The sequence below is a fragment of the Zonotrichia leucophrys genome, chromosome 1A (assembly GCF_028769735.1).
Source record: "Zonotrichia leucophrys gambelii isolate GWCS_2022_RI chromosome 1A, RI_Zleu_2.0, whole genome shotgun sequence".
NCBI classification, from domain to species: Eukaryota; Metazoa; Chordata; class Aves; order Passeriformes; family Passerellidae; genus Zonotrichia; species Zonotrichia leucophrys.
Genome location: NC_088170.1, coordinates 8,958,715 through 8,983,859, shown reverse-complemented (window position 1 = coordinate 8,983,859; position 25,145 = coordinate 8,958,715). Strand labels below are relative to the sequence as shown.

The 25,145-nt window shown below is 44.1% G+C and overlaps 1 protein-coding gene across 1 annotated transcript in view; it reads left to right on the top strand.

Annotated features, from left to right (window-relative positions):
- STAB2 (stabilin 2) overlaps positions 1–25,083 on the top strand; it is an 82,635-nt gene extending 57,552 nt beyond the window's left edge. Inside the window, exons 44-68 of the mRNA XM_064729959.1 lie at positions 438–557; positions 970–1,017; positions 2,706–2,789; positions 2,876–3,022; positions 3,838–3,963; positions 4,299–4,358; positions 4,752–4,928; positions 5,010–5,099; positions 6,261–6,407; positions 7,497–7,553; positions 8,514–8,637; positions 9,624–9,773; positions 11,512–11,616; positions 11,947–12,054; positions 12,979–13,172; positions 14,556–14,697; positions 16,902–17,035; positions 17,719–17,884; positions 18,114–18,220; positions 19,192–19,311; positions 20,071–20,211; positions 21,026–21,133; positions 21,800–21,928; positions 22,961–23,080; positions 23,671–25,083. Of these exons, the coding sequence (XP_064586029.1) occupies positions 438–557; positions 970–1,017; positions 2,706–2,789; positions 2,876–3,022; positions 3,838–3,963; positions 4,299–4,358; positions 4,752–4,928; positions 5,010–5,099; positions 6,261–6,407; positions 7,497–7,553; positions 8,514–8,637; positions 9,624–9,773; positions 11,512–11,616; positions 11,947–12,054; positions 12,979–13,172; positions 14,556–14,697; positions 16,902–17,035; positions 17,719–17,884; positions 18,114–18,220; positions 19,192–19,311; positions 20,071–20,211; positions 21,026–21,133; positions 21,800–21,928; positions 22,961–23,080; positions 23,671–23,721 (2,955 nt within the window). The 3' untranslated portion in view covers positions 23,722–25,083. The remainder of the gene's footprint in view (positions 1–437; positions 558–969; positions 1,018–2,705; positions 2,790–2,875; positions 3,023–3,837; positions 3,964–4,298; positions 4,359–4,751; positions 4,929–5,009; positions 5,100–6,260; positions 6,408–7,496; positions 7,554–8,513; positions 8,638–9,623; positions 9,774–11,511; positions 11,617–11,946; positions 12,055–12,978; positions 13,173–14,555; positions 14,698–16,901; positions 17,036–17,718; positions 17,885–18,113; positions 18,221–19,191; positions 19,312–20,070; positions 20,212–21,025; positions 21,134–21,799; positions 21,929–22,960; positions 23,081–23,670) is intronic.
- Positions 25,084–25,145: the final 62 nt, after the last annotated feature.

Here is a 25,145-nt window from a genome sequence, read left to right as displayed (position 1 = left end):
TTATATAATTATTTATATATTTTATATAATTATTTACATATTTTATATAATTTTAAAATATATTTTTATATATATATATATACATAATTTTAAAAAATCAGCACTGCATTGGCAGAGAAGCTAAAACTCATCCCTAAGGTGCAGAGTGAAGCTTGCAAATATTTTGCTTCCTCACAGCACCATAAACTAAACACATTAAGGAGGGAATCAAAACTAAATCCTCTGATTAAAAGGAGATTCATTTTTTATAAATTCTAAATGGTTTTCAGTGTTTGGGAGAAAACATACACCATGAGATGTTCCAACAAGATGTGGTTTCAGAAAGATCTTGCAATTAAACCTTTCTGAATTATATAAATGGGGGAAAGGGTGAATTGGAATTGTTTTACACACCTGGCAATGAAGGAATGATATTTTTTAAACTTTTTCCTTACAAGAATAACGGAGGCTGCAGTGAATTTGCCATCTGTAATGACACTGAGCTGACAGACAGGACCTGCACCTGCAAACCCAACTACATTGGGGATGGATTTAAGTGCCAAGGCAACATCTTCCAGGTAAAGTGCTTCACATGTTTGCTGTCCCCTATTTATCTTCCCATAGTTACTTAATACAATGGTTGAAACACATCACTTTTTTCTTTGACAAAATTGTACCCTGGAATTTGAAGTTATCCCAATCCAAGAAACCAGGAATAGGAACAGGATGCTGCAAGATAACTTTAACTGCCAAAACAAACAAAAACCCTAATGGACAATCATTATGACTGCAGTATTAGGGAGTTTTAGGTTCCAAAGAAGCCTGCTGTGTGGCAGAGCAAGGTAAGAACAGAACAGAAGCAAAACAGACATGCAGCACTTACTCCAAACCTGAATTTCCCTTTCTTGTCTGAGTGCTGCATTTGTTTGCACTTCACAGATGTTGCCTCACATTTGCAGCATTGTTACAGAGCCTTGTTCTTAATTGCAGGAACTTCTCAGGAATTCCAACACATCTAGGTTTTATTTTCACTTAGAGGTAAGCAAAGGTTGAGTGGTTGGGGTTTGTTGGGTTTTCATCGGGGGTTTCTTGTCCCTTTTTTCCTCCAAGAGTGTAAAGCAGAGAGAAGCAGTCAAGAGTTTGGTGCGCACCAACTTCCTTCAATGTAATTGGGACTGGATTTGGATTGTCAGTCACCAACACTTGAGATGCTCTAATGTAAGATATTAACTGTCACTAAAACAGTATTAATGACCAAGAGCATTAATGAGCATGACCAAAGTCCCAGAGAAAGGTAAGGCCTACAGATGTCATCACAGGCCCCCAGCCAGGTAATAATTAGCATTGATCTCAGAAGGCTGATCAATTGCTTTGTTATACTATCTTACACTATAATCATTTAAGAAGTTCATCACCTTTACAGACAGTCCAACACAGGCAGATCCAATTTGTCAATAAATCCAAACACCATCAGTGGCCAATTAAGGAATCATCCTTTGGTAAACAAATCTCCATAACACATTCCACATGTGCAAAACAACAGGTGCAGCAAGTGGAGATAAGAATTGTTTTCCATTCTTTTCTCTGATCTTCTCACAGCCTTCCCCAGAAAAAGGCCTGGGAAAGTCATGCCTGCTGCTCTCTGTGGAGAGAGCTGTGGCTACATCCAGACTAGGCATAAAACTGAAGCTTTCACCCATTCACAGTCTGAGATCTGCCAGCACATCTCTTGTGAATTCTGAAGCAGGAGTATACTCCTCATTTACTGCTGTCATCTTATTGCAGGCCTGTTCCCTACTGTTGTCTCCTTATCACAAAAGTTTCATACCTTATTGGTGTTTCTCATGGGCATCTCCTCAGAGCACTGACTCTTTCTTCTTCACAAAGCAGCCACTGACTCCGATCCTCTTCTCACCCAGCCACCCCACTCTTTTATAGCATCTTCTCATTGCTTACACCTGTGGCCTCTTAAAGTCAGGCCTGTTCCTAATCTTTGATAACTGGCCCAGCTGCAACTCCTTAGGGGTAAGGTTACTTTCTACACCATCTTTATTTTCTTATATTCTATCCCCCTACAATTTACTACCCCTTCTGCATCTCCAAAAGGCAACAATTTCAGCCGCCTCCCTGAAGCATCACAGGGTGCTCTGTGTCTTGTAAGACAGCTAGTGTGTAGCCAGCTCTCACTGATTTTTGGAGACTGGAGACAGCAACTCTCTGTTTAATCTCTGCCTCAGGGCACACAGACCTGTATACTGGCCTGCTAACCTAAAGACCTATAACCCAGTTTAAATTTTGCTACCATGGTAGACAGGTGGCTTCCTCTTGCTTTAAGAGAGCTCTCAATCAGAGATACAAGCATCATAAAATCACTCCAGGACAGTTTATCAGTGTTCATTACAGAATGCCTGCAATAGCCCAGGTCCATTTGTACTCCTAAGAGTAATTAATTTTATCTCCACTGCAAAAACAAACAAGAGATGAGGGAATTAAGACATGGCTATAGGACAAAATCTTCTATCTAATACCTGTGAGCAAAGGTGACAGACAAGGCTAGGAGTCAAAGCCCACATGAGGAATTTCTCTCACCCTTGTGTTGCAGGGAAGGGAACTCAATATGAGAGCAATGGAGCAGGCACCACCTTGCCCTGCACAGGGCAGTCTCTGTCACTGTGTGGCATCACATGCATTAACTCATTGCTGCTTTTCCTCCTTCCATTTGGCAGACGTTGTCCATCAGAGATATCTCAGGCCCCGGCCCTTTCACCCTGTTTGTGCCTCACACAGACGTACTGAACAGCGACCCACGGGTGAGTCAAAGGGCTCAGCACAAATGAGCTTTCCTCCTCAGATGCCTTGCCCAGCTGCTCCTCAGCCCCTCCATTGCCCACTGCAGGTCAAGGACTGGACTGCCAAAGGAGTGCTGGCTCAGGTGCTCCGGTACCACATGGTGGCTTGTGCCAGCCTGCTGTACAAGGACCTGACAGCCGTCACCAACATCACCTCCCTGCAGGGTGACCTCATACACATCAGCTACTCACAGGTAACCACACATGGAGGGACAGGGAACACAGCAGAAAAACAGCCCACTCTCATTCACCTTTTTAAAAGTTTCAATGGTTCCTGTGGAATTTTTCTTCACTTGGGGTCACCAAATGTGGTTGTGTTTGCACAGGTCTCAGGACAAGCAAAGAGACAAGAATCTTGACTCCATGTTTCAGAAGTCTGATCTATTATTTTACGATATATATTATATTAAAAGAAAATTATATATTAAAACTATACTAAAAAAATAAAGGATTTCATCAAAGGGCTAGCAAGGAATAGAAAGGAATGATAACAAAAGCTCGTGACTCTCAGAGAGCTCAAGCCAGCTGACTGTGATTGGCCATTAATTAGAAATAACCAATGTGGACCAATCAAAGATGCACCTGTTGCATTCCACAGCAGCAGATAATAATTGTTTTTCTTTTCCTCTGAGGCTTCTCAGCTTCTCGGGAGCAAAATCCTGGCAAAGGGTTTTTTCAGAAAATATCATGGCAACAGTTCCCTTTCCTCATCTGATGCACAAAACAAATAAATTACTTTCAGCTAAGATTGCCTGTTCAGCTGAAGAGTTCAGCAGTTATTTGGTATTCCAAGAGTCAAATTCTACAACTCTTGCTTTGACACAAGCAATTTTATCCTCAAACTCTGGCTTTATGAGCATGAGGAGAGTTTGAAAAAAAACAAACAAAGCTGAAAGTACTGTTTGCTGCAAAGAAAAGATGGCCTGGGCTCTTGATATCAAAGCAATTCAGCATCAGCCTCACTTTCCCACAAGGTTTCACAAAAAAAATATTCTTGTTGCCTTTTCAGAACTCACTGGTTTTGAACAACAAAGCTGAAATTGTACTCAGTGATACTGTTGGCACAAATGGTGTGATCCATGTCATAAACCAAATCCTGGTCCCTTCACAGATGCAGGATTTCCCCCTCAGGAAGGTATGTTCAGCTTATCACCATTGCCAGCCCAGGGGCTTTTCCAGTTATGGTCAGATATATAAGTCATATAAGTCAACAAAAAAAGACCTTACACAAACAAATAAATTAAATATTCTATTTCAAATTCACCAGAATTACAGTTAAAGTAAGTATAATACGATAATGTAAGTGTATATACAGACAGACAGTATAAGAGGATTTCTGCAGAGGGTTTATACAGCATCTTTGATTTTGTAACTAAAAGTGACTTACGGGAAAAGCAAGCTTTGATCTGCTTTTTTAATACCCAAATAATGTATTTCTTAGGTAAATTACACACTTTTCTTTTTTTGTAGGAAAGTCTAAAAATGGTTGCAGCCAAGCATGGGTACATTCTGTTCAGCACTTTGCTAGAGGTAAGGACATGAGAGACAAAGGGAGCCATTGGGAAAAGATTGTAAATGATTTTTAAGACAAAAACACAGAACGTGTCATCACTGGCAGGATTTTGTTCAGGAGAGCCAAAGGGCTCACCAGAAAGAATACAAGAAACCTGCTCAGCACCAGTCACACTCCCTCAGAGCTCGGGATGTCAAACAGACCCACAGCCACCTTTCCCTTCCCCACTCAGCTCTGTCCTCTCCTGTATCTCAAGTTCAACTCAACATCTGCTTTTTAAAGTCAAAGTATTTGGTGACCAGGCAGCCCACAGAGCAGCACATCCCAGTTCCACCTGACATTCACCCCACAGGTCAGTGTCACTTTGGACAGAGCATTAATCTTCTGTCCCAATTGTTGCTGTGTTGCAGAAGAACAACCTGCTGGGGCTGATCAATGACCCCATTCACAAACCAGTCACACTCTTCTGGCCCACTGACACAGCCATCCGTGGGCTGCCCCAGGAGCAGCAGGACTTCCTCTTCAAGAGGGCCAACACCAACAAGCTGGTGCAGTACCTCAAATTCCACATTGTCCGTGACGCTGCGGTAAGCCCTTGTGTTTTGGGAGTGTTTCCACAGGCAAAACACTCAATCCCAGATGTGTGCAGCTCCCCTTTTCTTTCCCAGGTGTTGGCCTACCAGCTCCCCAGCTCCAGCCCACTGAAGACCCTGCAGGGCTCCAACCTCACTGTGAGCTGTGGGGATAACGGGGAGATCGTAAGTGTTCGCTCTGCTGGCGCGTCTATTCCTCACTCCTGCTGCAGGATCAGCTCCTGCAGCCCAAACTCAGCCCCCAGGGAGAGTCAGAGGCACCAAAACTCCCTTGGTTATCACCCCTACATGCCAAGAGCCACAGCAACAAATTCAGCAAACTGCATGGTTTGCAGGACTTTTTGGAGCTGCCATTGGCTCTGTTGTAAGATGCTATTTGTTCAAAACAGCTCTCAGTCACCTTGAAACTGAAATACCAGCACACTTTAACTTCCGCAATAGTAGAGGTTTTCTTATTGCAAAACCACTAAGAGCAGCCTGGATTTGAACCCCATGAATGCAGCACCTGCATGCAAACTCTGGTGTGTAAGCACTTCCAAGCTAAGGTTGCAGGCACACACATAGCCTGATAAACCAGAACAATGCCACATTTTTCTTTGCAAACTTCAAGCATCTAAGTCTAAATACACATAAGATAAACCTGTCAACATGGGGCTAGCATATTGTCTCCTCTTCAGAAAAGAAAGATATCATAAAATCATAGAATGATCGGGGTTGGAAAGAACCCTGAAGATCATCTTATTCCACCCCCCCCGTTATGAACAGTGACACCTTACACTAGACCAGGTTGCTCAGAGTCCCATTCAATCTGGCCATGAACACTTCCAGGGATGGGGCATCCACAACTCTCTGGGCAACTTCTTCCAGTGTCTCACCAACTTCACAGTAAAGAATTTCCTCCTAAAATCCAGTCTAAACCCACCTTCTTTCAGTTTAAAGTCACTATCCCTTGTCTTATCATTACACGCCCTCCCTAAAAATCCTTCTCCAATTCTCACGTATCCCCACTTAGGGACTGGAAGTGTCTCCCAGCTGAACAGACCAAACTGTCTCAGCCCATCCTCATAGAGAGGTGCTCCAGCCCCCTGAGTATCTCCATGACCCTCCTCTGGACTTGCTCCAACAGGCCCACATCCTTCCTGTGTTGGGAACTCCAACATCTGCCCATAGGAAGAGTCCCCAAAACCAGGTTTGAGCCCCTATAGCCATCAATTTTACCGACAGGATAGTTTGACATTCCACTCGCCCCAAGAGCAAGGTGCAGGAGAGCAGAACCCCAAGGAGGATGAGCAGCTCATGACTTGCCCTGTTGTCCCCCTCTTCCAGGGCTCCCTTTTCCTGAATGACGGGCAGTGCAAGGTGGTGCAGCGGCAGCTGGAGTTCGACGGCGGCGTCGCCTATGGGATCAACTGCCTGCTGGCAGAGCCCAGCCTGGGCGGCCGCTGCGACAGCTTCCTCACCGTGGAGATAATGGTCAGTGCCCCACGGGTGCCCCAGCCTGGCAGAGACACCCCAATGTGCACCTCAGAGGGGTAACACTCCCTGCAGCTCCAGCATTCCTGCCAGGAAAGCCCCTCTGCTGCAGGTTGGCTGCATCCACTCAAGGATACAGGATGCAGCACAACACAAATCCTGTATTCACTCAAAGCAGCACACAGGACAAGTGGTCTCACTGAAGAGCATAAAAAAACACGCAAGCAAAAACTTGAGCAAGGACAAATCTTTCTGTCATGCTTTTAAATTAGTGGAAGTTCACACTAGAGGTCAAATTTACAGAGTCCCCTATTAAAAAACATCATCATTGCTACTCTAGCAGCACAGGGCATGAAGGACACAAGATACAGAACTGCCTACTCTGTCTCAGTCTCTGACATTTCTTGTTTTTAACACACCTGAACAGGCACTGTTAGCGTGGAGGAAGTTTCCTCCATGAGCTTTGATGGGTCCCACAAATGGGAAATTTTGAAAGTCACCTTCAAACAGTTTCAAGACCAAGTTTACTTCAGTTTAATTTGAAAGTATGAAAAAATTTCCTAGAAGTAAAAGAACTTTCAGGTAGTTAACCTTTAAAAAAGCTTCTCAGGACATGTATTTCAATTATAAAACCAACAATTGTGGATATCCTATCTGCTCAACTTGCCTTTTGTTTATGATGTCATTAAATGAAATTAAACAGATACCATTTCCTCACATCTCATAAGCAGTTCCTGAGAAGCAAACATTTCTCTGTACTCTAAATTAGACATCCAGGACTAATACAGATGACATCAATGCTTGTTTGAAGAACATTCATAATCTCTTCCCTCCTCCTTTAAACCCAGACCAGTTTCTTCTTCCAGAACTTATATTCTGGCATTCAAACTATTTTCTTCTATTTTTGCAGTACTAAATTATTGCAACTACTTTGTTGTCACTCTCCTCTCTTGCTCCTCTACAGTTTTCTATTAATTTTTTAAGTGCAATAAACTTTACCTTTTCTGCTCTCATAAAACAGACTTTTTGTTCAAGTCAAATAGGCTTTTATAGCCATTATTTTAATATATTTTTTTTGCTCTTTTCCAGGGGCATTGTGCTAGCTGTTTCAGTAACTCTAAATGCCCTCCAGGGACAAAACCAAAGGTAAAACATTCAAATCTCACACATAAGCAGACTGACATGTCCTTCTCTATACTTCACAACAGCAAACCAAAAAAAGTTTCTTAGAATAAATAAAAAGAGAACCTTTGACCACACTATTAAGTTGTGAGAAACAACTGCTCACTTTGAAAATTTAAAAAGGTTTATTAAACCTTAAAAATACAACAAAAGGACTATATAAAGAAAAATTCACAGTGCTGGGAACTGCCCCTCGTGGATATCACGTGGCTGGTTCATCTATAAGAGGGATGCTCAATCTTTTATACCCCTGGGGTTGCATCAGCCAGCCCTGGCCCCTCCCAAAGTCTGTCACTCAGCTCTTCTTTGCCATTTATCAGTGGAGATGCTTTGTTGTCACTGGATTGGAGGTCAGGTGTTGCCATGATGCCCCCCTGAGCACCCCCAAGCTTTTCCATTCCCCACTGCCCCATGCCAGGGACACCTGTGCAGCTTCTTTGTACCTGTCCTGGACAGCCCAGGCTGTCTGATGGCAACAATACAGGGGAAAAGGGAACTGTGGGGAGAACAGAGGGCATCTAAACCACAATAACATAACTGTACAGCACTAAAGCTTTTCTTAATAGTCACACAATAGTTATTTTTTAATTGCAAGAGCCAATCATCTCATTATCCATCTCTAACAAGTGACAAAGCTGTCCCTGGGTAAACATGAGAGTGCTGGTGGTGGGATGCTTGTTGGTCTCATAGCACTCAGTGTAAAAGTGCTTCAGCTGACTCCAGAGCAGCCCCTGCACTCCCAGGAATGCTGCTCAGCATGCCAGGAATCAGAGAGGGTGGGAATCTCCCACCCGCCCGCTTCACACGTCACATTTTGATACAAGGCCCACCAGAAATTACAATTTAAAGAGGAAAAGCCCAAACTCCAGCAGCAGCACTCATTCTGCTGTGTTCCCCCCCCCTCCCCTCTCCGTGCTGCCGCAGGAAGGGATCCAGTGGTGCACCTACGAGTCCTACGGGCTGCGGAGGGACGGCTGCCGCAGGAACTGCTCCATGGCCATCCGCGTAGCCAAGTGCTGCAAGGGCTACTTCGGGCCAGACTGCCAAGGTACGGTTCCCACCCCCACGGCCATCCTGCGCCCTCCCCCTCCCCAGTGCAGCTGGGTAGCGCCCAGCAGGCAAAACTGGGAGAACTGGGATAAGGGGCGCGAGGAGAGACCAGCTGCAAAATGAGGGTTGAAAGAGCTGAAGGGCACAAGGTGTGAAGTGCTTCTTCAATTCAGATTATCTCCTCACATTTAGAAGTTTTAAACTCCATAGTGATAGCAGGTGAGTGCTACAGAGACTAAAGGCTGTCCTGCTGAGCAGGTCACCAGCTGAAACTCCTTTAAACACAGGCTCGGTTCACACAGCAATACCAGCACACAGCTGAGAACCAGTACATAATTGCTCAGCCACAGGCAAGTGCACTCATCAGCAGAGTAAGCTCAGGAATTTTAGTTCTGAACAGGTGGAGACCATTTGGGAGGCTCCATCTCAGCAGTTTGTTAGCAGACACTTCCAGACTGTTCTCCTTCACCTGCCAGGGGAGCAGTACTGCAGCCCCCATCAGGGCACACCGGGTCACCATCCGGGTCAGGATCTCTGCTGGCAGAGAGGTCCAGCCACACACAGCCCTTTCAGCTTGCTCTGCCCCGATTTCACAGGGAGACACATGCAGATCCCATGCATTTGGGGCCTTTGGGGTCACCCTGACAGCACATAGACCCATAGAGACACTCAATAAAGGCTTGATTTGGGAAGTGCCATTCACAGATGGGTCTGAATGAGCGAGCAGCCAGATAACAGCATCCACAAATCAGGGCTGGAAGGATCCTCAGCACCTTTCTGATAGGAGCTGTGGAAGTGTGTCAGGGAACTTAGAGCACAAGGCTCACAGTAGTCCCAAGTGTCACAGCCACTTTTACACACCTCAGGAGTGTATGCATTTACAGGCATTCCCCGCACGATGATTTTTACAGAACACCACAGAACCAACAGTGACAACGAATAAACATGCACCTGAGCTCAAGAACCAGTTTTCTTTTCTTTCAGCTTGCCCAGGGGGCCCAGAGACCCCCTGCAATGGCCATGGCTCCTGTGATGACGGGTACACGGGGACAGGAGAGTGTCGCTGCAGCGGCGGCTTCAACGGGACCGCATGCGAGCTGTGCCTGCCCGGCCGGTACGGCTTCACCTGCAGGGGTACGTCTGAGCTCCCTGCCCACTGCCAGACTCAACTGCTCTGACAGCAGGGAGCTTCTGAGCAAGCCAAGGAAAGCTGCCCTCTAAATATCAGTATTTTTCCCAAGTGCCTCCTTACACCACAGCATGGCACAAGGTCTTGGAAGGGAGGAGAAGACAGCAGGCAGAGGTTGCAGGGCTGTGTCTGCACAGGGCCTCCTACCCCTACACTGTACATCAGTAATAGAAAAGAAGCAGGAACTCCAGTAACAAGTGATTTTAGCTACAGCACAGCTTTCTCCTCCATCCCTATAAAGCTTAAGAGAGGATGTTAGTAAGATTGGTCCTCAAGGAATGAAGGAGGCCATGTGTTACTTGGAAAACGGACACCAAGGCAAGGGCTGTTTGTGAAGAGGGATAGCCAAGCAGCTGCTCACAAAATCCACCCCTCTCTCACTTCAAATGTAAACTAGGTAGCAGCAGGGTCAATATCTCCCTTTAAACTTAAATGTTTTCCTGACATAAAGCCTTTTGGTAAGAAGTTATAAGATTAATGCTTCCATCCTAACCCTGTGCACCTATGCTGTTCCTGAGGCACGTAGGATGGGAGGTTATAGGCAAAACAACAGGCTTGGACACAGTCTCAGGATTATAACTACCTACAATTCATCCACTTTATAACACACCATAGCATAAAACATATCAGCCATTACCTAGAAACCAAATTATGAAATTTAAGAGAAAAAATTTTTAGCCCCTTCCTTTGGATGTAGATTTAAGCCAGACAAAAATTAACTAATCAAATTACATTTAAAAAGCCAGCAAGTGAAGCTCCTTTTCAGCAGGACAATTATGCAAAAAATTGGTTGCACAAATCCCCATAGTTTTCTTCTCTAAACAACAATATTTCAAGTGGAAGGATGAGACCATAAGGGAGGCTACAGCATAACATTATAAAACAGAGAGCCATGAATCATTCTTTTGGAAGGGTTCAGCACATAAGTTATTGCAGGGCCCAAAGAGGAGAGGAAAAACATCACCTATAGATTAAACAGACCATTACACCTCAGACTGGAGGGCAGAAGCAGCAATGCCTCACCTATAGAAGAACTTGAAGGAATCCAAAAGCTTTTAGTCACGAAAATAGCTGAAACTCTAAAAAAAGAAATTACAGAAAAGCTCACTAACCTCATATCTGGCTTCCTTGCTCAGCTGCACCTCCTCCTACAGAGCAGCCAAGCATTGTCCCTCAACACACCTTGTTTTTCTCTGGCCTCCCCACAATTAACAGGTGCTGTTCATTAGGACTGATTTGTCTGGGTCTTCAGTTCAGCTGTTAACTCTTTCCTGCCAGAACTCTCCCTGCAGTTTCCTACTCCACTGCAATGTGCAGGTCAATACTCATTTTCAGAGGGATATTGAACAAATGCCAATTATAAAATCACAGGACCACAGATTAACTCAGATTGGAAAGGGGTTTCAGAAGGTCTGTAGCCCAACTCCTTCTCAAAACAGGGTCAGTTCTGAGCTCATGTTGTTCAGGACTTTTCCTGCCAGGACTTGAAAACCTCCAAGGATGACAATTGCTCAACCACTATGGAAAGCCTGCTCCTCTGCTTGACTGGCCTCATGGTGAAATGCCATGACATTAGACTCATTAAATTATTTCTGCATAATACTGTATCTAAACTGACATGATGATGTTTCTCTAGAGAAAGACTTTCCCCCTCTGCACGTGATCTCTGTGTTTCTTTTCCAGCTTGTGAATGCAAGAACAACGGGCAGTGCGATGAAGGATACTTGGGGACAGGACGATGTTTCTGTGAAACAGGATGGACTGGCCGGCTCTGTGAAACCAAGCTAGGTCTGTGCCTGCTCTCACCAGTCTGCCCATGGAGATAGGGCTTGAAACTACTTGCAGAAGGTTTCCATAGATAACACAGAAAGGGTTAAAAAAATGTCAGGAGCACTTAGGAACTCTGCTCCCTTCACCCCACTGTCTCCTCTTTTGTGATAAGGCAATATGAGTTCCTGCCTCCCCTTATGGAGAGGCTTTGGGCTGGGGCAATCAAAAAATAAAATTCTTATAAATTTTCCAGTTATCCAGACTGGTACTAAGGTTCTCCTCCTGCATCAAACGGGGGCATTGTGGTTCCAGAGCTGTTTGATTCCAGCTGTGCTGCCTTCCCTGCAGCTCTGCCCCCAGTGTGCTCCCCGAGCTGCTCGCCCAACGCCGTCTGCATGGAGAACAACACGTGCCAGTGCAAGCCCTTGTATGATGGGGATGGCATCACGTGCACAGGTGAGCTCCCACCCCACCCAGGGCCACAGGGCAGGCTCTTCCCTCTTGCACACACACAGCAATGCAGTCACTGCCTACCCTGAAAACTTCCACTTTGCAGCAGGTGAAACAAATTTAGGATATAGGATGTTCAGGTTTTTCTAAATCAGACTTCTCCAGGCTTTACCAAGCAGGAGCAGCAAGTGCATTTCAGTCAGGTTTTGAAGACAGCAGGGTTTCCCTCACAGGACTTACAGTGGGACACAAAGATATATCAAAGGCTTTCCTGACAAATATGATCCTATGGATTATTTTTTATGCCCATAGGCAAGGCAGTTCCCTGGTGACACTGCTACAGAAACAGCTGTTCTTTGTTAGACAGGTGTCTTACATCCTCCAGAATTACCTGGCCAGAAATCTGAAAGGTTGGTACCACATCTCCTGAATCAAGATCATTCTGACAAGGCTGTCAGAACCATAAGGGATAGATTCACAGAAATTCAGTAATACCTCAGGAAATGGAAACAGATTCTTTCCCCCCCTACAAGTATTCTAGTATTTTTAGTATGAAAGGACTAGTGATTGTTGTCATTGTATTGTAAGAGTTCAATATTGCTAGAGTTTCATACCTCCTTAATGTTTCTTGTAGGCAGCTCCTCTAGGCACTGACTCCTCCTTGTCCTCACAGCAGCCAACTGACTCCAGTTCCCACCAATCCACTCTTTTATAACACTCTTAATTGGCTACAGGTGTGGCCTGTTAACATCAGGCCTGCTCCTAATCCTCAGTAATTAACCCAGCTGCAACTCTTTAAGGGATAAGATTACATTCTATACCACCTTCATTTACCCATACTGTATCCCTCTACAAATGATGGTTTGTCTTTATGAAGAACATCTTCTTTAAAAGCAGACTTTACTGATTTGTTTTTTTTTTCCCCTGCAGCTACAGAACTTTGCAAACAGAACAATGGTGGGTGCCACAAGGCTGCTGAATGCACGCAGCATGGGGTGAAAGTCTTCTGCAGCTGCCAGAAGGGCTACAAGGGAGATGGCTTCACCTGCCTGCCCATAAACCCTTGTGCTGATGGCTTCAATGGAGGCTGCCACGAGCATGCCATCTGCATTGTCACAGGACCTGTAAGTTGAATTATTTCTGTCCCCAGCAGGGAAGGCTGAGGAGTTTCTCCCTGATACCAGCAGAAGTCTCCTCTGGCAGGATCACACCCTGCACCTCTCTAAATCTCTGTTTTCCAAAACAACCTTTACTTAGCTCCAACCTACTTTCCACATCAGTTTGGTATGCCTCTGTGGTATTGTGAGATCCCCAGGATCAGGTGAGAGATAAGAATTTGATTCCATGTTCTCAGAAGCCTGATTTACTATATTGAAAGAACGCTATACTAAAACTATACTATAGAAAGAGAAAGGAGACATCAGAAGGCTAAACAAGAATGATAATGAAAGCTCGTGACTGACTCCTGAGTCTGACACAGCTGAAGGTGATTGGTCATTAATTAAAAACAATTCACATGGAACCAATCAAAGATGCACCTGTTGGTAAACAATCTCCAGACCACACTCCCAAGCAATCAGGTAATTATTGTTTTCATTGTTTTCTGAGGCCTCTCAGCTTCCCAGGAGAAAATCCTGGGCAAAGAGGATTTTTCAGAAAATATCATGGTGACATGCCTCAGCTGAAGGCTGAGAACCATTTTGACATCTTTGCTCTGGGGAATGGGGTAACACAGAACCTGGGATGTTTTGCATGCATAGTCTTTCTGTCCCAATCTTAGCTCTCCCTAACTGTCTATCCTTATTTGCAACACAAATTTATTGGATTAAAATTAAATACATTTTGGAAGCCAAACAAAGGGACAGCTGGGAGAATAGAGTCACTTGTTGATTGTTTGAACTCAACTTGAAAAACTCTGCAGCCACATTATAAACATTCCATGATCCACGTAATCAGTGTGGTTAGGGAAAACCTGTGCAGGTGATTTGATCCAGCATTTGTCCTCGTGCTTGCAGGATCACTTCATTCCATTTTGGTGTCTTGCCTGAGCTGCCTTCCTGATCTAGGCTGATCTAGAAAAATCTTGCTGATAATCTATTCCAGCTGTTAACCATCACAGTCCCTGGATGTCACCAATTCCTGCTTGGCTTATAGCTCTCTTTTATTACTAGCAGTGGGCTGTTAAATTCCATGCTTGCTTCTGTGCCCAGATATTTAAATATCACTTTGATACATTTGCCATCCATTTTTGTGAATTACATGTCATGGAACCCTCCAGTGCATGTTATTAACTTTGTGGATTGAATTATGCTTTGGTGTTATTTCAGCAAAGCACCCAAGTACATGTGTAAATTTTGTTGCTTACTTGTTAGTTAGCAAATCTTCTGTTTGTCCATTCCTGCTTATATCAAGTGAAATTTCCCCACCAGTTCAGAATGCTGCCTGAAACACCGGTGTCACATCAGTTAAATGCTTGTCTTGGCTTTTTCCCTTCTCTCCCTGAGCAGGGCAGACGCAGGTGTGAGTGCAAAAGCAGTTTCATTGGTGATGGGCTGAACTGCTCCGTGATGCAGCTGCCCCTGGACCGCTGCCTGCAGGAGAACGGGCAGTGCCACCCCGATGCTGCCTGTGCTGACCTGCACTTCCAAGGTGAGCAGGGGTGGGGGTGCTTGTGGGAAGGGATGAGAATCTTGACTCCATGCTACAGAAGGCTGATTTATTATTTTATGTGGCTGACCAGAGTCCTGACACAGATGGAGCTGTGATTGGTCATCATGTAAAAACAACGACATGAGACCTGTCAAAGATGCACCTGTTGCATTCCACAACAGCAGATAATTATTGTTTACATTTTGTTTCTGAGGCCTCTCAGCTTCTCAGGAGAAAAATACTAGAAAAGGTATTTTTCAGAAAATGAAATGACAAGGAGGACATTCCTTGCACACCACCAGCCCTGTGCCCTGGGGCCAGTGACCAGGAGCTGCAAACTCACTCAGGCCTCTACTTAATGTCCTATGAAACAATGAGATTACAGCTGGAACATTGTGGGAATCCTTAAAATCAGAGGGTTTTGGGAAAGCTACAAAAGGCCTCAGAGACAGCAGAACTGTGCTTAGAGCTAAGCAGTAGCCATGAGATTGGTCAGCAGAAAAATTATGTTAAGAAGTAGAAAAGTAAGGACAAATAGAACAATGCTTTGTGTATTTATGCTTGTCTAGAATAACTCCCTAAGCTGCAGAAAAGTACATCTAGCAAGGTGTTAGGAAGTTCTAAGCTTAATAATGGAGCTCTGTACATTCTGTTTTAAGGCTTACAAGCAGGTATTGTATTAGAAATAAGCAAGCATTGTTTTAACCAAAGGTACGTGTGTTTATAGTGGTTAGATAGAACTACTCTCAATAGGTTTTTGCTTTGTGTGATTGGTCAAAAAACTTTTAAAGTAAGTTGTAACGTTAAATTCTTAGTCTGCTGCCTGAGATGTGAGCTGATGGCATCTTCTCATTGTCATAACCACGTAATGAGACTGATGCTAAAAAATAAAACAGCTCAAAATGCGTTCCTAGCAGTTCCATCCTGTTCATAATTTGTACATAGCCCCCATCCAGCAATAAATGGTTATAAAAGTTGACGAAGTGAAGGGAGATGACCCATCTTAATTGATCAACATCGAGTTCCAGTTTATTGATTCACTGCGCATATTTTATAACAGTGTTAATTAAGCTCATACATATTGCAAAATCTGAGCTCATCATAGGTCACAGATTTAAACACTAATCCCTCCTTTTGTTTTCAATACCCATGGTTTGTTATTGAAACCAAGATTTGTGTTCTCACCCTGATATGAAAGGTTCTCAAAACTTACTTTTACTTTCCCATACTTTATCCAAGGACAAGGTATTTACTTGTTATTGAAGACAGGCTTGAGAACTCTTGCTGTTTACCGAAACATGCCTGGGAAATAGGCTTGAGAATTAGCTGCTTACAGCTGCCTTTTACTTTTCCATCAGCTGTATATTTTCATGGCCTTTTTCCCTTCAAGCCATGTCTGAGCAAAATTCTCCAACAAAAAGTTATGTTTGATAGCAATTATATGTGAACATGAATTTATCATGAAACCATGTGTGAGGGCAGTCGAGGTAGCAACGCTACCCCTGAGGAACCAATCTGCTCTAATGACAATTCACAAAATCCGTGGGTGTTTGTATGGCACGGCTGACTGTGCGCCATAGTATTGGAATATGAATCCCAATATTACCAGTTAGATTGTGCCTGGGCCAGTCTGACCCTCGCTGCTGAGCCAAAGGCGGCATCTGTGATGTATCACCCCAGAGACACCTTTAGGTTGCTGGTGGTTGCAGCTGGGCACTAAACAAGTCCAGGCTTGTTAGGAGCTCCATTTACCTCAGAAGGAAAGCTTCAAGCGATGGTGAAGAGAAAAAGGAGAGGATTCTGCTGGAGGGTTTAATATCCAGAGGTTTGTTCCATGGTTACAGAGGTCTGAATCTTAGGAACAGCTCCAGCAGAATCATGACCGCATGGCCTGCTTCACCTTTTAAGCTCAGGGGGAGGGGAGGGGACAGGTGAGCCACCAACCAGGTGGGGGGGGCGGGGTCTCAAGGGACGAGGGACACCTAGACAGGCCAATGACCTCTGGGCCTGAGGGGCATCCTTTGAACTTGCCCAACCGCACAACGCCTTGTTGGAATGTTAAGCCTGATTGACAGGACTCACTCAGCGAGGGGGGAAGGGAGACCGGTATTGGCACACCTGGGGAAGGGACCTGAAAGTTTAAAACACACCGCAACACCATAGGAGCCCCTTCAGGAGGAGCTGGTCCTTGTCTCTCTTTGCAGACACCACGGTGGGGGTGTTCCACCTGAGGTCCCCCGAGGGGCAGTACAGGATGACCTACGAGCAGGCCAGGGAGGCCTGTGCCAATGAGTCAGCCACCGTGGCTACCTACGAGCAGCTGCTGTACGCACAGAAGGTGAGGAGGCCTCTCCCAGGGAGGACATCCCCAAACAGCACTGACACAGAGTAAATGGAGAGGGAGGAGCAAGGAGGATGCTCTGTGCTAATGAGCATAATTTTCCCTCCTTTCCTTCACCCATGCCCCAGGGTATGTTTGGCTGGGAGCAATTTTCAGACTTCTTATTCGTTTCACGCATGCTCGCACAGCGCTGAAATAATTTGCCAAGTTCTTGTTTCTAGTGATGCTGGGGTGCGAGGTAGTCAGGTTTTCAGAGTATTTTCAAGGGGATTTTAATTATTAACACTTCTTAAATGTGCACTTCAGAGTTATGCTTTATTTATTTATTTAAAGTAAGTCTCCAGGAGTCTTTTCCTCAAATGCTGTTAACAGACCTGTTTCCATATTGCCTCCTTTGAGCATGTTATAGACAACACATGGCTGATGAGTCAGTGTGATGAGCATCCCAGCTTGGGCTTGCAAAACTTGTTTTAGAAGAGTGGGTCAGACTCACTGTCTCTTTCTGGCTCCTTCCAATTCTGGAGGGAAGAAAGACACTCGCTGTTCAGAGGCACCTTTAGCAAAACGTGAGGGCTGGTGCTGCCTGAGTGCCCCGGGGCTCTGTCCATTCCATGTGCAGTTCCCCACCCCCACCACCCGGCTTTTCCCCTGAGTTTTGCCTTGTGGCTGTGCTGATGCAGGCGAGGTACCACCTGTGCTCTGCTGGCTGGCTGGATGGTGGCAGGGTGGGCTACCCCACCGCCTTCTCCTCCCCAAACTGCGGCTCCGGATACGTCGGCATCGTGGACTATGGGAGAAGAGTCAACCTGAGCGAAACCTGGGATGTTTTCTGCTACAGGGAGAAAGGTAAGAGGGGCCTTTGCCTCATCCCTCTGTGAAAATGAGAGCAGCAGCCAAGTTTTGGTTCCTTCCATCAGCCACAGGCTGGTAGATAAAAAATTGGCAGTCTCTTGCAGTGTTAACTTTATAAAAACCTAACCTGCTGCTTACAAGTAGTTTTTCAGGCACAGGGCAGCCTGAAGCTTTCTTGGAAAGGCTGTTTGCCCATACAGCTCTCTCTGTTTGTACCTTTCAGAGGTGAACTGCACCTGCAAGCCAGGCTACGTGGGGGATGGCATCTCCTGTAGTGGGAACTTGCTGCAAGTGCTGATGTCCTTCCCAACGCTGACAAACTTCCTCTCGGTAGGAACAAAGGCTGGGGTGGGAGTGGAGCAAAGCAGGCCCTGAGTGTTGTATCCAGGGTTTGCTTTGCTAGCCCACTTATAATAAATCAGGCAACCCCATTGTCTGGGAAGAATGATGCATCTGACTCCATTGATTCAGAAGGCTAATTAATTACTTTATTATACTATATTATTCTATACTATATTACACTATATCTAAATTGAAATGGAACAAGAACTCAACTGAACACAATCTTGTCACTGTCTCCTGACCAACCATCAGGACACAGCTTGCAGAGATTGGTCAAGAAAACAAAACACTCACACCAGAATCCAATTACCAAATTCCTTCAGGTAAATAATCTTCCAACACATTCCACACGTTCACAAAACAACAGGAGCAGCAAATGAGATAAGAATTGTTTTGATCATTCTCTTCTCTGCTTCGCTCAGGTTCAGAGAATGTAAATGCTACACCCACCAAGGCAGAGTGGTCTAAATCTGCACCTATCTGGTCTAAATGCAAACCAGAACTTAGTTACTACTTTTTTAACTACTTGCTCCAAAGAGGTTTCTGGGTTCTACAATTCAGCTGGAATTAAAATCCTGATGCAGCTTTAGCTTAGAGACTGCACAGCTTTTCAAGCATCACAAGAGGCACTGTGCTTTGTAATTTCATTGAACTGCTACTGGTAAAAGACGTAATGTTAAGAGTTCTTTTCATGTCACTACTCAGAAAGGCACTATATGTATCAGCAGCCTCAAAGACAATAGAGGCCCAATGTCTGCAAATCAGTTTAATATGTACTCATCAAATTAGCAGCTGGAGCTGAGTTTTGGATACAAACTTCTTTGGAAAGTCACTCCAAAGTGACTTCATGGCTAATAACAGAATTCCTTTGTTGTCATTTATTCAGTGTCATCTCTGCTGCTCTCCACACAGGAGTGCACAATTGCTCTCTAGTAAAGCTGGATTTTCTTTTTGCTTAGGACATCATGGCTTACTCCAACACCTCCAGGAAGGGGAGAGAGTTCCTGCAATACCTCACAGACCTGTCAGTGCAGGCCACCCTCTTTGCTCCCAACGACAGTGGGTTAAAGGAAAATGAGGTCAGGGTTTTTCTCCTTTTTTCCTTCCTTGTTCTAATAACACTTCTTAAACAGTTATTATGGGTTTCTGCATCCCATTGAAATTTAAGCTTAGAAAAATAATCTTAGTATGATGTGACTTCTGCTTAACCCTAGAGAATTTCAACTGTGCTCAGAAAAGACATTAATTCAGTGTTTCCATTTCCCTTCCATGGTTAGGGGTGCAAGGTTATTCAGTGTTAAAGTCACTACAGAGACTTTTCCATCAGGGACTTTAGTTACCCTGGTACGAAGGAGTCTGCCATAGATGAATGAAGTCTGTTCTGGCTCATTAGCATGGAGCTCAGTTATTTGAAAAAAACAGCATACAGTTCTGGTATTTCCTACAAATACATTAAAGGAATACATTCCTAACTTCATTTCTATGCTTTTCCTTTTTTATTCTTTCTTTATTCCTTCAATCAAACACTGTTTCAAACAATTCATAAGAGTTTATTCATTGGTTCACATCTTCAAGCTGTTTGGAATATCTCTGACCTCATCACTTCAGGTCATCCTACAGAGGAGTAGAATACTTCATCCTGCTGGAATTAAGGTCCTGCCATCAGAGGCCAGCAGGGACAGAATGTCCCACTGTTCCCATGCAGATTTCCCAATAACCTCTAATGCTGCAGCATTAATAGCAGAGGGGGAAAAAGGTCACAGGCACACAGCTTGCTAATAAATCCAAAGGATTAATGAGACCAATTAACACTCCTTGTTTTGTGTCCTCATTTGCAGACCCTTTCTGGGAGAGACATTGAGTATCATTTATCTAATGCCAATATAATGTTTTATGAGGATTTGACCAATGGAACCACCCTTCTCACTCGTCTAGGGAAAAAACTCCTCATTACAAGCATGGGGGGCCAGGAACATCAAGTCCCCACAGCTGACCAGGTACCTCCATAATAAATTTCCCATCTTTGTGCTTTTCTTCTTCTTATCCTATACCCTGTAATCAGGTGACACACTGATCTGGAGGGCATTTGGATAAGGTTAGAGTGGGCAGCAATGAGAGACTGAGTTTAGAAGGCTCTTTCCTCTCCAGACTGCAGGATAGCAGCTGGCAAACTGCAAATTTACCAGCTTGCAAATGGACATCTCTTACCTGAAAAACTCAAAGGAAGCTGTTGAAGTGGCTTTCAGGAATGGAAAAATGGGGATATGGGTTTCACTTTGCTCTCCCTTCAGTTTGGTAGGTCTGTGGGAGATGGCTGTGTGATAGGTAAAGAGATGAAAGCAGCAGTTTAACATTAAAAAAAAGATGTTGGCATTTGTGAAGTTTCTTGGTAACTTTATGGAAAAGGCAGGAGATGCCAACAGAGCCTTGCTCACAGCGAGCAAACTCGAGTGGCAGGTGGCATCCTCTGCAGTGAAAGTGGCTGCGTGGCACTCAGGAATGACTGCACTTCTAGGCAGAGCTTTGCAACTTCACAAAGATCACAAAAGTTAGAAAGAAAGAAAATAAAAAGGGCAACATGCAGGTAATGATGATAGCTACTCCATGCACAGGAGAACCAGGGGCCATCCCAGGCTGATGTCCAGGGAGGCAGTAGTGTAACTTTCCATGTTTTTTTTCTCTCTGGTGAACTGGGCACTCAGCTACTGAGGTGGGGAAATCATCTTAATGTGAATTTCAGTACCAAAGAGAGAAGGGAAAAAGCTCAGCTCTCATTGCTTCTTTTCCTGGCAGAGCAAGATCCGGTATGTGGACAGAAGTGCTATTGTTGAGTGGGATATAATTGCTTCCAATGGGATAATCCACATCATTTCAGAGCCTTTAAAGGCTCCATCAGAACCTGTAAGTGCATGGCGATTCAGGTTTTTGGGGTGGTGAGAGGTAACTCTCTTATTTTACCCTAAACTCATTGCTGACATTTGTATATTCCCAGTTTCCCTGGCATATATGCAGCTTTCAGCTTAAAAGGTTACTTTCAAAGAGAATTAGAAGTTGAAAACAAAGTATCAGTTATAGCAAAAATTTGTCTGAACAATTTCTTCCCACAGTTACAAATTTGTTTTCTGTATGTAAAATAATGGAGCTCATGTATGTAACAGATTTTTAAAAGCTGAATTTTAGTTCTTCCACTTTCAAGCTTTTAAGGCACCTTGTTTACTCTTGCCTTGGCATTCATTCCTATCCAAAACAATGTTTTGAACATAGATACCTTTTGCCTGCATAAATTCCTGCAAATTCTCCCAGTTACCCAGCTGTCTCCTTGGTCCACAAGGTTTCGTGATGGGCTTGGCAGTGCTGGGAGAAACAGATGGATTCAATCATCTATTTCCACATAAACTTTTCTGTAATTCTATCAAAAGGCCACATTCAAATGTCTCTAAGGAACACCTAGCAGGAATCCCAAGCACAAGGACCAGAGAATATCTCAAAGGGACACTGCATGTTCTTGGGTGCTGTAAGCTGACCAGTGCCCACCCAGAGCTCACTCACCCTCTTCCCTTTTTCCAGGCTCCTCTCCATGCCAGTACTGGGACAGGAATATTCTTTGGCATCTGTCTAGTTACTGGAATTGTGGCTCTGATTGGATACTCTTACCTCAGGTTCAGGAAGAACAACATCAGCTTCCAGCACTTCAAGGTAGGTGGCAGTGGGGAAGACAAAGCTGGGGAGGGGAGGGACAACTGCACTTCTCAAATTCATAACTTTCAGTTTCTCCATACATTTGGTTAAGCTAGAAACATTCCTGAACACTTCACACTTGAGCTGCTCACACTGAGACACAGACAAAGGGGGAAATCTCACACCTTGCCTTGGACAGGGGTTCACATTTGCCCCAGACCCCTCCAGCCAAATTTCTGCTCACACAGACACTTCCTACACCAAGGACGGGCCCAGAGCTGGTTTAACTGCCCCACAGCAGTGCAGAAGCCTTTGCCTGCCCAGAAACTCACCCTTAGGGAAGTGAGGAATTACAACCATTGAAGGGCACCTGTTCTCCTCCTCTATTTCTATCAATATGGAGGTTGAAACATTTCATAGGAAAAAGACCAGATCCAACAGACAAACTGAAATGCCTGTAGGATTGAAAAGTGCAGGTTTTTATACTGATGTACTTCCATGCTTGATTTCTCTTAACTAATTTTGTTAGCAACACACAGATGAAAAACCAGTCAGCAACAACTAAGCTAGAGAGATGAGGGATGAGGAAAAAAATGTTACAAAACATACAAGAACATACCTGAAATAAAGTCTACCTAGAAGCAAAGTCCATTCCTGTTCTAGTCCCTGCAGGTACTGTGAATCATCTTGTAAAAACAAAACCCAGTAGCCAAGAGCCAGAGGAAACACTTAGATTTTTAAATAGCTTCAAAGAGAGCCCTCAGGACTAACCAAGTACTTTTTACCCCAAGCACCGTTTCAGGGCCACACTTCCTCTCCCATTTTTTGCTGAGGCTTAAAAATAAGAAGGGAGAGGAAAAAAGATACCAATTTAAAGTGACCTGAGAGAAGGCAACAACCAAAACCACAGTTCATGCCCAGAGACAGATTTAGACAATAAAGCCAGTTGAATCACAACAGTGCACCAGCTGGTAGAGAGGCTCAAGTGCCCCATTTAATGCACTGGGGGAAGAGGATGAAATTTAAGCAAGTTTGTGTGCTTTTGTGTAGTCCAAAGATGACACTGACACAACGCCATTGGACAAGCCACAGCCTTCAAATATTACCAACCCTTCATATGAAAGTTCTTCAACACTGACCTCACCAGAACCTACTTATGATCTTTTCTCAGTAAGTATTCATTTTCATTTGAGATTGAGACACTACCAATAATATAATGGTAGGAGGGAATGACTTTATAAAAGAGAAATGTCTAGCTGGAACAGAAAAACAAATTCAAGAAACCAGCATTTGAGTTTCTGTCTTACCTGTCTCCCCCCTGTTTGAAATTGGGTTGCATCACCTGTAGTAAAATTGAAGCTGTGGTCAAAAGCTGCATCTCAAGGCCATGTTCAAAGACAGCTGAATAAAACTGGACTTCACATGATACTGGATGACAGTGACACATCCATGAAAACTTAAAAAGCCTTCTAATTTTGTCTTCATGTCTACAAATGCAGCTGAGAGCCACGCTAGCACGCCAAAGAATCTGAAACCCAGCAGGGAGGGGGCTGGGAATTCAGGGAAGGAAGGATTGCACCCTCATGTATGTGCAGAGTCTAAAATCAAAATGCACCATTTTGCATTCAGTAAAAGGACTTGTTTGGTGCAGAAATGGCAGGTGCCAACTCTGCCATCTGCATGGACAAATTTGCCAAAATGTTACTTTTGTTTCTTAATGGAGTGTTCAAGTCTGATTTTCTTTTTATTCTATTTTTTAGGATTCAGATGACCAACAGCTTGCGATGAGTGGTCCTTATGATCAGAATTAGAAACTGAATTTGGCATTAGTCATCTAATAAACATATTTTTATTTACGCTTACTGTGAAAAAAAAGAGCACCTACGTTACAGGGAATAAAATCTTGTTACAAATTAAAACCCAAATGAGCACATTTTTAAGATGCCTTCTATATAGCTCACAGAAATACCAAGTTTGGAAGCGTTGGCTGAATCTGAGCAGTGCCAACTATAAGTGCCAAAAGCAAAATTGAGTCTCAACTAACCCACCCAGAAGCAGACACCTCTCTGGGGAAAGCAGCTGATTTTCACTCACCTGCTTTTTAACTGCTGTTCTTTTCCTTCACAGACTTTAAAATGGCCACAAAGCACACAGAGGGCTGCTAACTTGGCAAATATCCTAAATTTTCTAGTACTGCAGGCCTGTGCTTTCATTTTGGCTCAGTTACAATTAGAACAGGCAAGTGTGAAACAGAACATGTGGTAAACTTCTATTTTTAAACAGAGGGGATTTTTTTGGCTGGTATACTTTCCTGTTAGATAGTCAGCAGCAGGAAACAGCCATCCTGACTGTCCCCCTTGCCTCCTCCAGCTTCTCTGTCTTTCCTCAACCTTGGTTTGCTGTTTGCTTTACATGTCACCTCACTGTCCAAAGGGAAGCAGTAATTGAGGCAGCTTCAGTAAGAAATGCAGATGATGACTAGTTGGAACAGGAAAATAAATTCAAAAAACCAGTATTTGAGTTTCTGGCTTTCCTGTCTCCCCCCTACTTGAAACTGGGCTGCCTCACCTGTAGTAAAATTGAAGCTGTACTCAAAAGCTGCATCTCAAGGCCAACTTCAAAGACAGCTGAATTAAACTGGACTTCAAATGACACTGTATGACAGTGAGTATGTCCAAATGAACCATTTTTGTGCAAAGTGGACTGTGAGGATAAACATCCCCTGGCCATGTAATGTCTATATTCAGTTCTTCTGGCCTGAAGGTTCTTCACACACTCTCTTTTTACCAAGCACAGCAGCAACAGCTGCCACTGCCACCACACACCATTAGAGGCAGATCAAACTTGAGTTTGATTCAGTGTCACCTCTGTCCATCAAAATATTAAGTATCATAATGAGAACATGAAAAAAAAAAACCCCACAAAACAGCAAGAAAATAAAGGTTTTCTTTCTGGCAGTAGTGACATCCTCCCAGTCTTTGGGGGCAGGAGGGAAGCTCAGGGAGGAATTCCCTCAGAACAAGGCAGGGGGCAAATCCAGTGTTGCTGATGCAGCTATTAAGGGCAAGGAAGGAAATATAACATGTAAACACAAATTCATCTGGATGAAACAAACATACAGTCAATTTCCTCAACTTCTCCCTCCATCCACCTACACAGGTCTGCTAGTTTTCACAGACTAGAAAATCTGGAACCCAAACACACTTGAACACACATCTAGGAGAGATTTCCCCAC